The following is a 13,833-nucleotide window of genomic DNA, read 5'->3' as shown; positions in this document are numbered from 1 at the left end:
CCCATAAAAATAATACCAGGTGAATTTTACCAAATCTATAAGAAGTAAATAGCTCCTGAAAAAAGAAACAAAGTTTTTAAAGTAGAAGAGGAACTAGCAAAATTAGAGAAAGAATAAATAAAAAATGAATCTTTTGAAGTATGAACATAGTTGCAAAAATTACAAGAAGTATAAACCCTCTCCAGCATATATGTTAAAAATCCTTTAAGAAGAAAGCAAGGATCTGTAGCATTGAGCTATCTTAAAATGTCATTCAGTACATTAATAGCTTCAGATGAGTGGTGTTATTGTGCTTAGTGCTATTTCTTCTACTATAATATTATTAGCAATTATACTCTTTCCTATATAGATTCTAGTAGCTTGTGTGGGTGGGGATGTTTCTGGTGTCTCCTCTCTGCCCCATAGAGCCTCACAGAGCATCTTGCATATAAGAGGTTTTCAAAAAATGATTTACCTGGCCATTTCAGCATCTGAGGTGATGCCATCCAGAATTCGTTCACGTACCCATGTACCCATTCATTCACCCAGGGCTCATGGACATGGAATAAAATATATCCTCAGCATATTAATCAAGGAAAAAATTCTACTGGAAAGGCATGGCATTTGAAAGACATAAAATCAAGTATGTTTTGATGCACCTGCTATGATAAGAATGTGTGCAAAGGAACCGTTTTAACTCCCGGGAGTCGGCTCACTGAGGAAGGGACATTTATCTGGCTCTATAAAAGTGAGTAAAGAAGAGCGAGTTTGGCATGAAATCCTCAATCCTAAGGAGTTTGGACTTTCTCTTACTGTAAATCTGGGAACCAGGGAGAGGGCTCACACAGCAGAATGACGTGTTCAGTTCTGTGCTTCCGGGACTCCGAGCAGGACAACAAGACTGGGAGGAACATCAGAGATAGAAGACAGGATTTGTCAGGGGCCTGCTGTGGTCGATGAAGAGCCCGCCCATAGACGCAGCCTGGTGTAGACATAACGGTCCAGATGCTTAGAGGAGGGTGAGAGGTCAGGCCTGGTGGTGGTGGGCGAGGGGAATGTCAGCAGGAGGGTACTGCCTCCATCTAGGCCAGGAGACAGGCAATGTGGTCCTCACTAGTGCCATTGAGAAGCAGCTACTGGCTGGAAGGCAGAGAGGACATGAGCCCTGGTGTGTCTGTGTCAGAACGGCAGGGACAACCAGGCACAGGTGTTGGCAGGCAGGTCACCACAGGAGAAAGACGGAGGCCAACCTTGGATCTGAGGACTCAACTCGTACATAATCGACAGTGCCACAGGTTCACACTTGACTTTCTATTTTTTTTCTAAGATCTTATTTAAAATATATTTTTAGACTTGGCACCGAGGCTACCTCCACAAAGCAAATTGTTATTCCAAAAATTAACAGAAAAGGGAGCTCCTAGAGGAAGCACCTGTCTGCCGACAGGTTCAGGTCCTCCAAATACGCACTAGGGCAGGGAAGAGTGCTCACCGAGCGTGACAGATGTAGAACATGTAAGATGTGCTGCTAAAGTTATTTCTGCAGTCTTCTGTTTTCTGCTTTAATCTGCCTTATTTTCTTCTTAAGCACCAGCCCCCCCCCCACTGCTTCATTGCTCATTTGAAAGGAAAAATGCAATGGGAGTAAAGAAGCAGCAGAAATACAGGGCTTGGTAAATGAGGGTCCAAAAACGGCGGGTCTATTTTGGATGTGGATTGCAAAGCTCAAGGTGTCTTAGAATACAGCCAGGATAGAAGGTTCCAGAATCTTAGTAGCCACCATCTTCATAAGGGGAGCTCTGTACTTTTCTGTGATTGATGCATGTACAGGGACAGGGGTGTCTCCTTCTCCTTATTTCTCTGTGAGACTGTGAAAGCCTCCTTCCCCAGGAAGGGTCCCAAGGCATGATCTAACAAGAGGAGGTGGAAAGGGTACCAGAAATTGCCAGGAGCGTCCCTTCTGCCCAGGCCCAAGCTGGTATCCTCTACAGAATATGCCCCAAGCCCCTTTGCAAAGGCAGTTAAGCCAAAGCCGTATTCTGCTCTTCAATGGGCTCCTTGACTATATCCTCAGTAGGTGAAGCAACTGGAGAATGATGGATTGACATCACCAAGCCCTTGCAAACATAAAAACAGTGATTCTTCTTTCCACCCAGCAGCTACCTCCTCCCATGCCTTGAGTGCCACCCCAAGCCACCAGCCAGGTTACTGGAAAGATGAGGCGTGAACAAGAGTGTTCACTCTGCAGAGCCCCCGGCCTGAACAGCTGGTCCTTCAGCCCCGGCCAAGGCCTGGCCTTGCTATTGGTGCACAAGAGACAGAGGCAGCCTGGGCTTTTGTTCTTATTGAATCAGGCTGGAAAACAAAAAGAAATTTGCTGACTCACTCATCCATCCTCCACAGTCAGCCCCTACTGCGTTCTCCCAAAAGTTATATGTAAAATAAGAACCACTTTGGCTAGAGCGCGTTAGCTGTTGTTGTTTTTAATATTTTAAACAGCAGTGTAAGCTGTTGACTCAGAGTAGGGGCTGATTTTAATTTTGGAATTGATCTCTTGTCCCTTCTCTCTGTCACCCTGACAGGATAAAGTATTTGTGACTTTGTCCTTCACTGGCCACATGTAAGGGAGGATTATGTTTTATATTGTCACTTCTAATAATGCCAATGGGAGAGAATACACATGACATTTGTGCTATTTAAATCCCCCAAACAGCTCTGGGGAAGCTGGAGTCCTCATCCAGGGTGGCCCCCAGATGCCCCCAGCCCTGGTGGAGACGCTTGTCTGCTGTATGCAGTTAACGGAACCACAGGCCTGTGCCAGGCCCGCGCCTGCCGCTGAGAGCAGCAGGGATTAGAACCAGACTAGGAGACTCACTGGGGCCGGGAGGAGACCGACATCACCCAATGGCCACAGCGGAATCCCCGCTGAAGACCCAGAAAGAAAGGCCGAGGGGGGCGATTCCGGACCTACGGATCACGAAGGCTGAGTGGCAGAGAGGACCCCCCAGCCGAGTCTGAGGGTTGAGGAGACATGAACCAGGAGAAAGAGAACCTTCTAGACCCGAGCATGGTTATCCCGGGGCAGGGAGGCTGGGTGTGGGTGCTGACAGAGGCCTGGGTGTACAGGTCTTGGAGACCACGGGACAGACTTGGTCTTGATAAAGAAAACATGGGCAGCCATTAAAGGGTGTCCTCAAGGGGGTGTAGCAACCACATGGGGCTCTGAAAGGACACCTGTGGGTGCAGTGTGAGGAACAGAGTGTGGGATCAGGCAGGCCTGTGGGGACGCCAGAATCCCTGGTGAGGGGAGCTGCCCGGGGCCAGGTGCGCAGAGATGTGGAGGAGGGAGAACGCCCCCTGTGCGTGTGACAGCACCCAAGGCCTTCCGTGTCCCAGGTGTCCCCTGTGCTTCTGCTTGGGAGAAAGTAGTGACAGCATTTGCCAGGAGAGATGTCAAAAGGGGCCAGAGTTAACCAAGGCTGAGCCATCCGGGAGGGTGGGTTCAGGATTTTGATGGAAATTGTTGATGGGTGACAGCCTGGGCGTTTCCATGGCAACTGCTTCCTGGGAAGCAGCAGTACCTTGGGCAATCGGCGTGGACTCCACATGTGAGATGAATGGACATTTGTCCATTGCAGCTAGAGAGCCTCTGAGGAGAAGAGGGGTGGTGCTGGAAGTGACAGGGAAGCCAGAGAGCAGCAAGTCTCAGGAGCACACCAGGCGTGAGCCAGCTCATCATCACATTCCAAAGACGGTCTGAGATGCGTGGGTTGCCCGTCACCGAGCTCCACGCCCCCTCCCCAGCTCTTCCCGTTGCCCCCTCTCTGACCACAGACCTCCATGCTAACTCCTCTCCCCAGCTTCCCACATCCACAGGACTTCCGCCTCCCCCGCTCACCCTGCACCTCAGGCTTCACATGGAGATGCCTGGCGCCCGCTCCACCCATTCCCACCTCACCTAGTCTCAGTCCAGACCCCTCCTGCCCAATGACCCTTCTAAATCACGCATGTCATCACTCGTACGTTTTTACCTTGATCCTCCTGAATCACCAAAGGTTCCCCGCCATGCCTTCTTGATCAAGTCCACATTTCTAGACTCCCCGTTGACAGCGGTGACACACCCACCTTTCCATGCTGGCCTTCAGTCACCCACCCAGGGGCCTGATGGGGTTGACGGTGTGTCGGTGTGACAGCTGATGTCGAGGAGCACGAGCGCAGGTCCTGCTCGCAGCCCCCTCGGAGGTCGACTTGTCCATCCTCACCCGAGGTCAGCCCTTGCTATTTTATACCCCGACGAGGAAACCGAGACGTGGAGAGTCAAGTAAGCAGGCCACGCCCACAGCTAATGAGGGTTCCAGCCCTGTGGTCTGACTCTAGGATCTGAGCTCCTGGGCGCTGGGACACGCTACCTCTACTGGCCTGGACAGAGCAGGGAGCTGTGCTGTGTGTCTGTCCCTGGTGCTTGCTGTAGCAAGTCTGTCAAGGCAGTGGTGAGGACTCCGGGCACATGGAGTTCACTGACCCAGGGAGTCCCCGGGGAGCGTCCAGGGGAGAGCAGAGGGTGTCTGACTGAACAAGTCCTGGAACAGGAGGAGAGGAGAGGCCAGAGCAGCCCCCCGGGAATTCACAAGTATGTCGTCATTGCTGCAGGGCCCCTGGGCTCAGATGGGCAAGGTCCCAGGGCCTCTGTGGTGCTGTAGGAGGGTGGGAGGAGGACATGCCACTTCCTCAGGGAACTCACAGGCCAACAACAGATGGCAGAGTGCGCTGTGACCAGAATGCGGTGGGGGCCAGGCAACGTCAGAGCCCAGCAGGCTCCAGAGGACCTGCAGGATGTGGTGACTGTCCTGAGCCAGACCTGGGGCAGCAGCCGTGGGTGTCAGGAGCACGGCAAGGACGTGACTGTGTCGCCACATCCCTGCACAAGCACTTACCCAGCTGTGAGATGTGCAGGAGAGACTGGGAGACAGGCCAGCCGAAGCCACTGCCCGTGGGAGATCAAGGGCACAGTACTTGCCTTTCCTACCCAGTTCCTTCCGAAATCCCTCACAGGTCATGATGACAGATGAGAACATGAGCTGCGGCCAGGAAGGCCCACAAGTAAGCTGAGCACCAGGCTCTCGAGGCTGCGTGTCTTGATTGAACAGCGGCTGGCCCCTTAGGTCTTCTGCCCCTGCCCACCACCCCAACCCACCCTTGCCCCCTCGAGGATCTTCAGACAATCTACACAGCACCCAAGAACATGGGGAGCTGGGAGTGCGGAACCAGAGAGAGAGAGAGAGAGAGAGAGAGAGAGAGCAGAGCCAGTAGACCCCTCGTCCAGGGCGTCCATTTCTCTCTCCGTCCACCCATTCATCCAGCAAGGCCACACTGAGCAAAGGTTCATAGGAGGAAAACAGTGGGTGGAAAATAGGCCCCACAGCATCCTGGGTTAATGGGCCTTCCACGTTGGTAGCAATACTTTACACGTCACTGTGTTTCCCTGAGTTTTGTTTATTCAAGCCACAAAACCCTGGGAAAGTAAGCACCTATTCCATGTGAGCCTCAACCCAAGGCCCCACCTCTGGGTGGGTCTCGTGGTGTCTCAGCGGTCAGCATCCTGCTTCCAGGGATGGTCTACTTGCAGGGAGGTCTCGAGAACGCCAGTAGGATTTCTCAAGCATGTGTTCCCTGGTGCAGAATTCCAGCGCAGCAATACAACTCAAACGGCCCGAGGTTTGTTCTGTACAGTCTTCAACTAGGCCTGGTTCTTGTTAGAGCTGCGGAGCAGAGATGGCTGGGAAGCATGGGTGTGGTGACTGCTCCTTAACCATCCTGTCCTGCGCAGGCACAGGGCCAAGTACCGGGTGACAGCTCTGCAGGCACTTGGGCTGCTTGAGTGCCTGTCACCATGTTTGAGTCCCAAGCAAATATGTGGTCTGTGGAGGCTTGGTGTCCCGCACAAGGGGACAAAGGCTTGACCACAGTCGTGCTGAAAGGCGGGCCAGCGGTTTGCAGGCCACATGCCATCTACCCCCCTGTCTGCTCTGAGTGTGCAGATGACTTCACTGTCCTGCCGTCCCTGGAGGGATATCATGAGGAGGTGCAGTGGACCTTGCATTTTATATGAAGGCTTTTCTTGTCAAAAGAAGAGATGCTCGTGGGAGCTTGTGTTCCCAGCAAGGAGGGTTGGAGGGATGCTGTCTGGCCTGGAGTCAGAGGCTGGATTGAGGTCCCGTCCTGCCATCCATTGCCTCTGTGACCTTTGGTGACTGTTTAGCCAACTGGGCCTCAGTCTCCACATCTGTCTGTTCAGGGTAGCATCTGGCTGGAAGAGCAAAGTTGGCCTCAGATGGCCCAAAGTTTCCTTCTGGCTAAAGCATCTTATGATCCAAGCGCTGAATTCAGGTAGTTTGCCATGTGGCTTGTGGCAGGGGTGAGGAGCCCTCTGAGCCCCCAGGAAAACAGCACTGAAAATATGTTCTCTCAGCAGAGTCTCTCAGAGACTTGTCTGGTCACGGTCCTTTGTAATCACAAGGTTGGGCCATTTTTGTGACCACTTTAGCACATAAAATTCCCTTCTTTCTGGTCCACTGAGAGTTGAGTAACAGGAGCTTGTTCTGACTTCCCACAGGGCCTACAGTTGAGGGCTACCAATTTTCAAGTTCAAGAGTTCTTGTTCCATCTTCTTCTTACCCAGCATTATATTTGATTGATAGTATTAAACAGAAGGAAAATGTATTTTACTGGAGTGGGGAAACGCATTAGGTTAAATAATAAGTATATAAAATACATGGTTAGAGGCTTTGCAAAGGGAAAGGTGTAATTTTGTGGTTATGCGTGCTTGGCGCTCCTCTCCACGCTGGGTTTTGTTGGTAGAGATAGAATGCAGTGCATCAGCAGAATAAAGCCAAGTAGGCTGTCCTCATGGGACAGTGTTTTGTCCAGCGATGGCTTTAGAGAGATGAGCAGAACAAAAAGACCACAGGGCTTGTTGTCTTTGGGGGCATCAGAGAGAGGAAGGATTCGGGCCAGGAAGTGTGGAGAGCAGAAGCCACGGTTCGCCAGCAAGGGCAGTGATGATCAGCAGGCCCTGAGGGACAGACCTCCTCTGGCACGATGCTGCCTGCCATGTCACCCACTGGTGTGGCACCTCCAGACCCAAGAGGCCAAGTGTCCATGAGTTCAGGAGACCCGCTTGGCTCCCGCCTCAGCCTCAGTGTGTGGAGACGACCTGGCCTCAGATACCGGTGCACACTGGGCGGGGTCCTGCCCTCGTGGCCCTGTCTGCCTCTGCCCCTTCCCTGGAGGTCATGACCCCTTACAGGGACAGAAAGTGTCTCCTTCACTCCCACAGATTTCCCTGGTATGGCAAGCACATTGTTGAGAGCTATGCCATGATCCACTCACTGCGTGATACAAACCAAATCACATCTGTTCCCATTTGGTGAGTCCTGGTGAAAAGAACTACATTTCCGGAAGTTGGAGTGATCCCAGAGACTCTTCCATTAGAGCCATGGTAATCGTGCTTAGTCATCTTAGCAGTGAATCCCCGATGGAGTGACAATGGGCGTGTCAGCCCATGTCCGAAGGTACCAAAGTGGGACCAGCTGAGAAACGATGGCTGACTCGGGTCAAGGGTGGGAGAGGAGGGAGGGTTTCCTTTAAGGAACAATTTGTGAAAGCTGCAACCCACTCCCTCTTCTTTCACAAGCAGCCATTCAGCCAAGGTGTTGAATTGGAAATTAATTTGATACCAATTTGTTCTTGGCTTCTGCTTTAATGAGCTTATATTTCTGGGTATTTAATTTGAAAGTACATTTGATAAATAATCTATTAAAAATAAATTGAGACTGAGAATAGATGAGTTTGAGATTTCAGAGGTCAGTAATTAAGATTATTGTCACTGAATGCAAAAAAAACCCACTAAAGATTATTGTCATAATTTGATTTTTAATTTTTAAGCAGTATCTATCTAGCTGCCAATTCTGCCATGTCATATTTTTCTAAGATGGGGGAACTTCTACATTGGACCCCAAAAGTCAGCCACAGTCAAACCCCAGGCAGTGATTCTGGGAGGGAGGGCAGCCCTGGCACCTGAACTCCAGCTCCAGATGACTTGGAATTGTCCTCAGTCTTCATGTGTCTATAGTGTCCCTAGGGCTGAAATCCCCTCCTGAAATCCACGGGGCTGAATCTGCCTGTGGTGCAGAGCCTGGGAGCCGTGAGACCTCTCTGGTGCCCTGAGGTGTTGCAATCCAGTTATGAAATTGTTTGGAGAATCACCACTGTGCCTCCCATAGGTAGGTGACCAAGAGTTGTCTAGAGAGGGGAGACACAGGAGCATCCCAAAGCATCTCGCACAGGTGTCTCCAAGGGCTTCCCTCCCTCCTGGCGTGGGGGATGGCTGATGTGGCTGCCACCCTCCCAGTATCCCATGCCCAAGCCACATGCTCACAAAAGAGGCCAGACTCACTGGGGCGGGGGGTGGTAAGGACACTGTGAGTACCACACCCCTGCCCCTGCATCCTCAGCCAGGATGAACTCAGCCTATCCCTGATCTGCCAACCCCTTGCCCCGACCCGTCGCCCACTGCCTTGAAATGTGCTTTCCCTCTGCTGGCTATGTCCTGTCCTGCCCCCTCCTTCCCTTGCCGGCCTTGGCCCCTGGACATCGGCCATCACACTCCCCAGTATGCTAGGGAAGACCCAAAGAGGAGCCCAGAACACTTGTGCTGTTGGCAATTGATATGATCAACAAGAGAAAACCCAAACCGTCCAACTGATCAGATGGTCCAGCAAGGTGCCCGATATAAGATCACCTTACAAAACCCAACACTTCCCTTTACATTAAAAACCATCTATAAAGCATAATAGGAAAAAAGATCTTATAATAATATTGACAAAGCTATACAGTACCTATGCATAAACTTAAAAACTTTCTAATTGCCGCATGTAAAAAATGTTCTTAACCAAAGGTCATAAAAAGGACCCAGTTAGAAGGAGAGGCTCACCCCGTACAGGAACAGGACAGATCTCTATTGTGCAAACTCAGGTTCTTACCAATGAAAGAACCCAGAAAGGAGGCCAGGTATTGTGTGCTTCTATGGCTATGAAATGACAGGAGCCAGGCTGGGGAGGGAGAGGGGAGGGGCTGCTGGAGGGTTCCACGTGGACACGGGGAGATCCGAGGTGGGCATTCATCTTAAATTTAAAGGAGAACTCGTTCTGTCTGATATCAGAGTGTAATATAGAACAATCGTAATTGAAACACTGGAGTACTGGCACAGGAACAAACCAATGGGGGTTTGCCTCAGTAGACTCCTGGGCCCCAAAGTGGAGCCGCAGACTTATTGTGGGTATTCAGCGTGTGCCAAGGTAGCACCCTAAATCAGGAAGGACAAGTGGCAATGGGAACAGCTGGTGCTTGTTACGTAGGGGAAAGTAGGATTCCAACCTCACACTTCCAGGTATTGAATAAACTCCAGAAAGATTAAAGAGCTAATTATCAAGACTATAAAAACAAGAAAATAAACAAGGAAGTCTCTGTGACCTTCAGGAAGCCATCTTTACCAAGACACAAAATTCAGAAAGAAAGATGGATAGCCTTGAATTTACAAAAATCAGTAACTCTCAAAACGAGAAAATGTCATGAGCAACAAAAGATAAAAGATACTTCCCGCATAATAACAGGTACAGTATTAATATTCTGGATTATAAAGAACTTCTGAATCCATAAGAAAAAGTCAAAATAACAAATCTCCCCACAGCACCCTCCTTCCATCACCTCTCAGATGGTCCCCAAATCTTGTCCTCCACTTTGTGACAATCATCTTCAGCCCCTTCTTAAGGTGTCATCTGGTTTCTTCCATCACTCAAACTGGGCCTTTATTCTTAGCAAAGCCAAGGTAGTCTGTGCTGGGCAGGACAACTGGCCACTAGGTTGTGTCCTCGAGAGTGAGAGAGCCTTTTGCTGAGATGGAAACAGACTGAAACCCTCGGGACCTGGCGGGTAGCCGGCTGCCGGAGAACCTGGGGAGGAGCACTGGATGTGCTCAGTGGTCCCTTAATGGGCGCTACAGCATGACCCGTGTCCAGCAGTGAAAGTGAGCTGGATTCTGGATGGACGTCTGTCTTCACTAAGCAGGCACCACGCTGTGGCTCTCTGCAAGCGGACATGAGGCACGTCCCAGGGCGCTTTTGTCTTAGAGGAGCTTCCTATTTTGCTTTCCTGATGACTTTCAGCTCTCACTCAGGTATTCGGTGCGGCCCCTCTTCCTTTTCTTTCCTCCCCCCTCCTCGCCTGTGCTTTCTTGTTTTCACGATCCATAGATTTAGGCCTCCATCTACTTTGCTTCACAGGTGCTGAAATACCCTGTTACAGTTCTTCATCTCATTACAAAAGACAATTGATATGAGGGTCAGATGACAATGTCAACGTGACTTGTTCTGCTCTGGACTCTGTAAAACAGTCTGCATCGGGGGGCTTCCCTGTTGGACATCAGAGGGGCAAGAATGGAACTGATGAATCTTAAAGCCCGATTGTTAATCTCTAAGTAAATCGAGTGCTCCTGGCTAGGTCACATTGGGCTTAGCATTGACTGTGTCAGAACAAAGACATTCTACAGCTCAAAACAAGTGGAGGATTAGAGGCCATTGGCTTGAAAGTGGGCAAAAAGCATTCTGAGTGATCCAGCCTTCTCCCCTGTCCCTTTCAGGGTCACTGTTACTACCATGGACATGTGCAAGGACACGACGATTCCTTGGCCAGCATCAGTGCCTGTTCTGGACTCAGGTAAGTGCCATGACCCCGGCGGCTCTCGTCTTAAGTACCCCCACCACAGACCACCCCTGTCTCTTGCCATTCCCTCTAAAGCACTGAGAGTGAGTGACAGGGCCTCACAGGCCAGGCACTCCCCCACCCAGACAACAGGGAGGGGCCCTGGTCTGTTCATAGCAGCACAGGGCACTGGGGTCTTAGCTTCTCGTGACTTGCTCCTTTTGAGTGCTGTCCTCAGGCCTGGTGGGCTGAGGGCCACTCAACCAGTGAGTTTCCGCACCAGAGCATCGGGTAAGTTATCTTTCCCATTCCTGGCTCTGACGCTTCAACATTCCCGCTGTGAGAGATTGGACATTAGGTATTAATGTTGAAGCTGCTGACTTCATAAAAATTGTAAAGGGCCTTTTCTCATTAGGAAACAAAATAAAAGAACTAATTTAACAGTGACCTGGGTGAGTTGCATACAGGCACATGGGTAGGGGCTGCTGCTGGGCTGTGGGCACAGTGCAAGAAATAATTACCTTCTGCAGCTGGAAGGCCAACCCTGGGCATGACTCACAGCTCCGGTCCTGGCAAATCACAGTAGTGAGCCATCAGCTGGCTCTTATGCTCCCCGGGAAAACCATTTGTCTGACAAATATCCAGCCGCCTCAGCCTTCTTACTGGGCTTATTTATTGAGTTTGTGAAGTAACAGCCTGTATCCTCAGATCCCAGGGTGGTTTGGGCACTGGCAGCAGAGTGTGGTTGTGCAAGAGGGGAGGCAGGGGCTGCAGGAAGGGGCCAGCCAGAGTCAGAAAGCAGGACTGTGCCTGCACATGAGCAGCCACCCCGACGTCTGTGAGTTCCCTGCGGGCTCAGAGCAGGGGACACCGCTCAGCACATAGGTGACATAGCCACACAGCTGGCCTCACACACACCAAGGAGAGAGTGCACACACACAATAACAACACAACACCGATGAGGGAGTGCACACACGTGTATAACAACACACATACATTTACCACAAATAATATAATGTGGCACAACATAGAGCATGTCACACACGGTACCACACACACGGTACCACACACACATACATGCACACGTCGGTGAACTTCTGCAAATGTGAGCATGGCAGTGACTGCAGTGGCGGTTGTCACGGCTTCCAACAAAGACAGAAGCCCCCATGAGGCTGGCAGGGGTTGGGCCCCACAGAAACCTGCATGTCAGTCCTGACACGTAGCAGGCACGCGCACTCTTGAGTGACGGATGATGGTCGTGGCTGACTGGGGAGGAAGTGAGGAAACGGTGCTCCCAGCCTGTGCGGGCTGCAGAGGGTTGGGGGGCATGGGATCCACTTAGTGTTTGAAGGTACAGAGGAAAAGCCTGGGTACTGAGGGGGCACAACTAAGGGGTGGCCTCTTCCTGTGCACTTGAGACTTGAATGAAAGAGGAGGAGAAGGGAAAGAGGGGCCAGCAGGGGAGCCTGGCCCAGGCAGCAAATGGCGGGTGTCCCTGATGGCCCTGGCGGGAGAGCCCCTTTCCTAGGGGGTGCTGGCCCACTGAAGGAGCCGGTGCTCCCACTGACCCCTGGCCCCTGCAGCAGCGAGCAAGCTTCTTGTCTGCCCACTGCCCACTGTCACCTTCCAGTAAGAAACGTGGGTGACACCTGTCCTCCCACGGGGCTCTCTGCTCGGATGGATGTTCTGACACTCGGCCCCCAGCCCACTCCAGCCCAGAGGCTGGGGAGCTTCATTTCCTCACTTCCTCCCCAGTGTTTGATATCAGATTCATCTTTTAAGTATTTACTTTTGGAATCCAGCCCCTGACCACGATGGGGACCTCAGGAGCATGGAGCAGAGGTGACATGCCCTGACGTAAGGTTTCCACCAGGAGCTAGAAGTGAAGTCGGCTGGGGAGGGCAGAACCCAGCCGGGCCCCTTTGCAGAGGTCACGGTGAAGGTGGGGCCTGGACAGAGGTGGCAACCACCGACGCTGTGAGCGGCTAGCAGCAGGTTGGAGTGTCAGCCCTTCACGCCTCCAGCTTTGCTAGTGTCAGAAACATGTCCCCAAGGCAGCATGGGTGCAAATATACAAAGGCACCAAGGTCCTGCTACTAGGGCAGTTGGAGGAAAACATGGGTAATCTGTGAGCAGCCAACACAAGTACTGGCCCAGAGGAGGAGAGTCTGGAAGTGACAGGGGAGCGGAGGACAACAGGCCATCCTCCAGGAGCCACGGCCCACGAGGGAAGAAATTGAAACGAGGTTCGGTGCTGAGAGGCCGCAGGAATGTGAGGTCCAGCCAGGTTTGGGCTGGGGAAGGAGGGGACAAGGAAGTTTGGGTGGAGAGGATTGGAGGGTGGATGAGCCCTCAGAGCACAGTAGAAAGGGTTAGTGAACAGGGAATGGGGTGGGGCCAGGTTGCAGGGAGTCTGCACCAGCCCAGCCCCACAGACAGGGAGCAGGGAGAGGGCAAAGGCACCAAAGAAAAGCAGCGAGATTTTGCCAGGAGATGGACAAATGGGACCCAGGGACACTCAGGAGCAACAGGACCCCTCCAGCAACGCACGCCATCAACCCTGGGACCAGTGACCTGTGGGGCATCCTGATGGTCTGATCTTCAACAGGTGCTTTCCACAGGAAATCAGATCCTTGTTGGGTAAAGAAAAAAAGGGATTTTCCAAGGGATTCCTGATAGCTCCTTCTTATACTCCATAAAACTCGTCATGGACCAGGTCATTGGCTAGTTAGATGAACAGCTGGGTTGTGTGGCCCCAGAGTAAGGTCCATATGGGACAAAGCTGCCCTTAGCACCTGTCATGCCATTCAGTTACAGCTCCACCCCCAGGCTGCCCCACAGTCCCTCTGTCCCAGGCCTGCTGACAAAGCTCTCCAGTCCCCCACAAAAGCACAGAAAACTGAGGGTCCCCAGTTCCTCCCACATAGTAGGGTCGCCTTCTTTGGGCCAACCTGGAGGGTCTGAGTGTCAGCATCCACTTCTGCCCCCAGCACCTGGAGGAGGCTCTCTCCCTGGTGTGTCTCCAAATTTGGTAAAGCCTTGTGAGAGTCTCAGGATGGGAACTTCAGGAACTCATAAGAGTAAGTGCTGGTTCTCTGG

General features: G+C 51.8%; 1 protein-coding gene across 1 annotated transcript in view; it reads left to right on the top strand.

Annotated features, from left to right (window-relative positions):
* Adam12 (ADAM metallopeptidase domain 12) overlaps nt 1-13,833 on the top strand; it is a 217,106-nt gene that overhangs the window by 104,192 nt on the left and 99,081 nt on the right. The window contains exon 4 of the mRNA XM_077799132.1: nt 10,673-10,749. Within this exon, the coding sequence (XP_077655258.1) occupies nt 10,673-10,749 (77 nt within the window). The remainder of the gene's footprint in view (nt 1-10,672; nt 10,750-13,833) is intronic.

This window comes from Urocitellus parryii, chromosome 5, assembly GCF_045843805.1.
Source record: "Urocitellus parryii isolate mUroPar1 chromosome 5, mUroPar1.hap1, whole genome shotgun sequence".
NCBI classification, from domain to species: Eukaryota; Metazoa; Chordata; class Mammalia; order Rodentia; family Sciuridae; genus Urocitellus; species Urocitellus parryii.
This window is presented reverse-complemented; position numbering and strand designations above follow the sequence as displayed.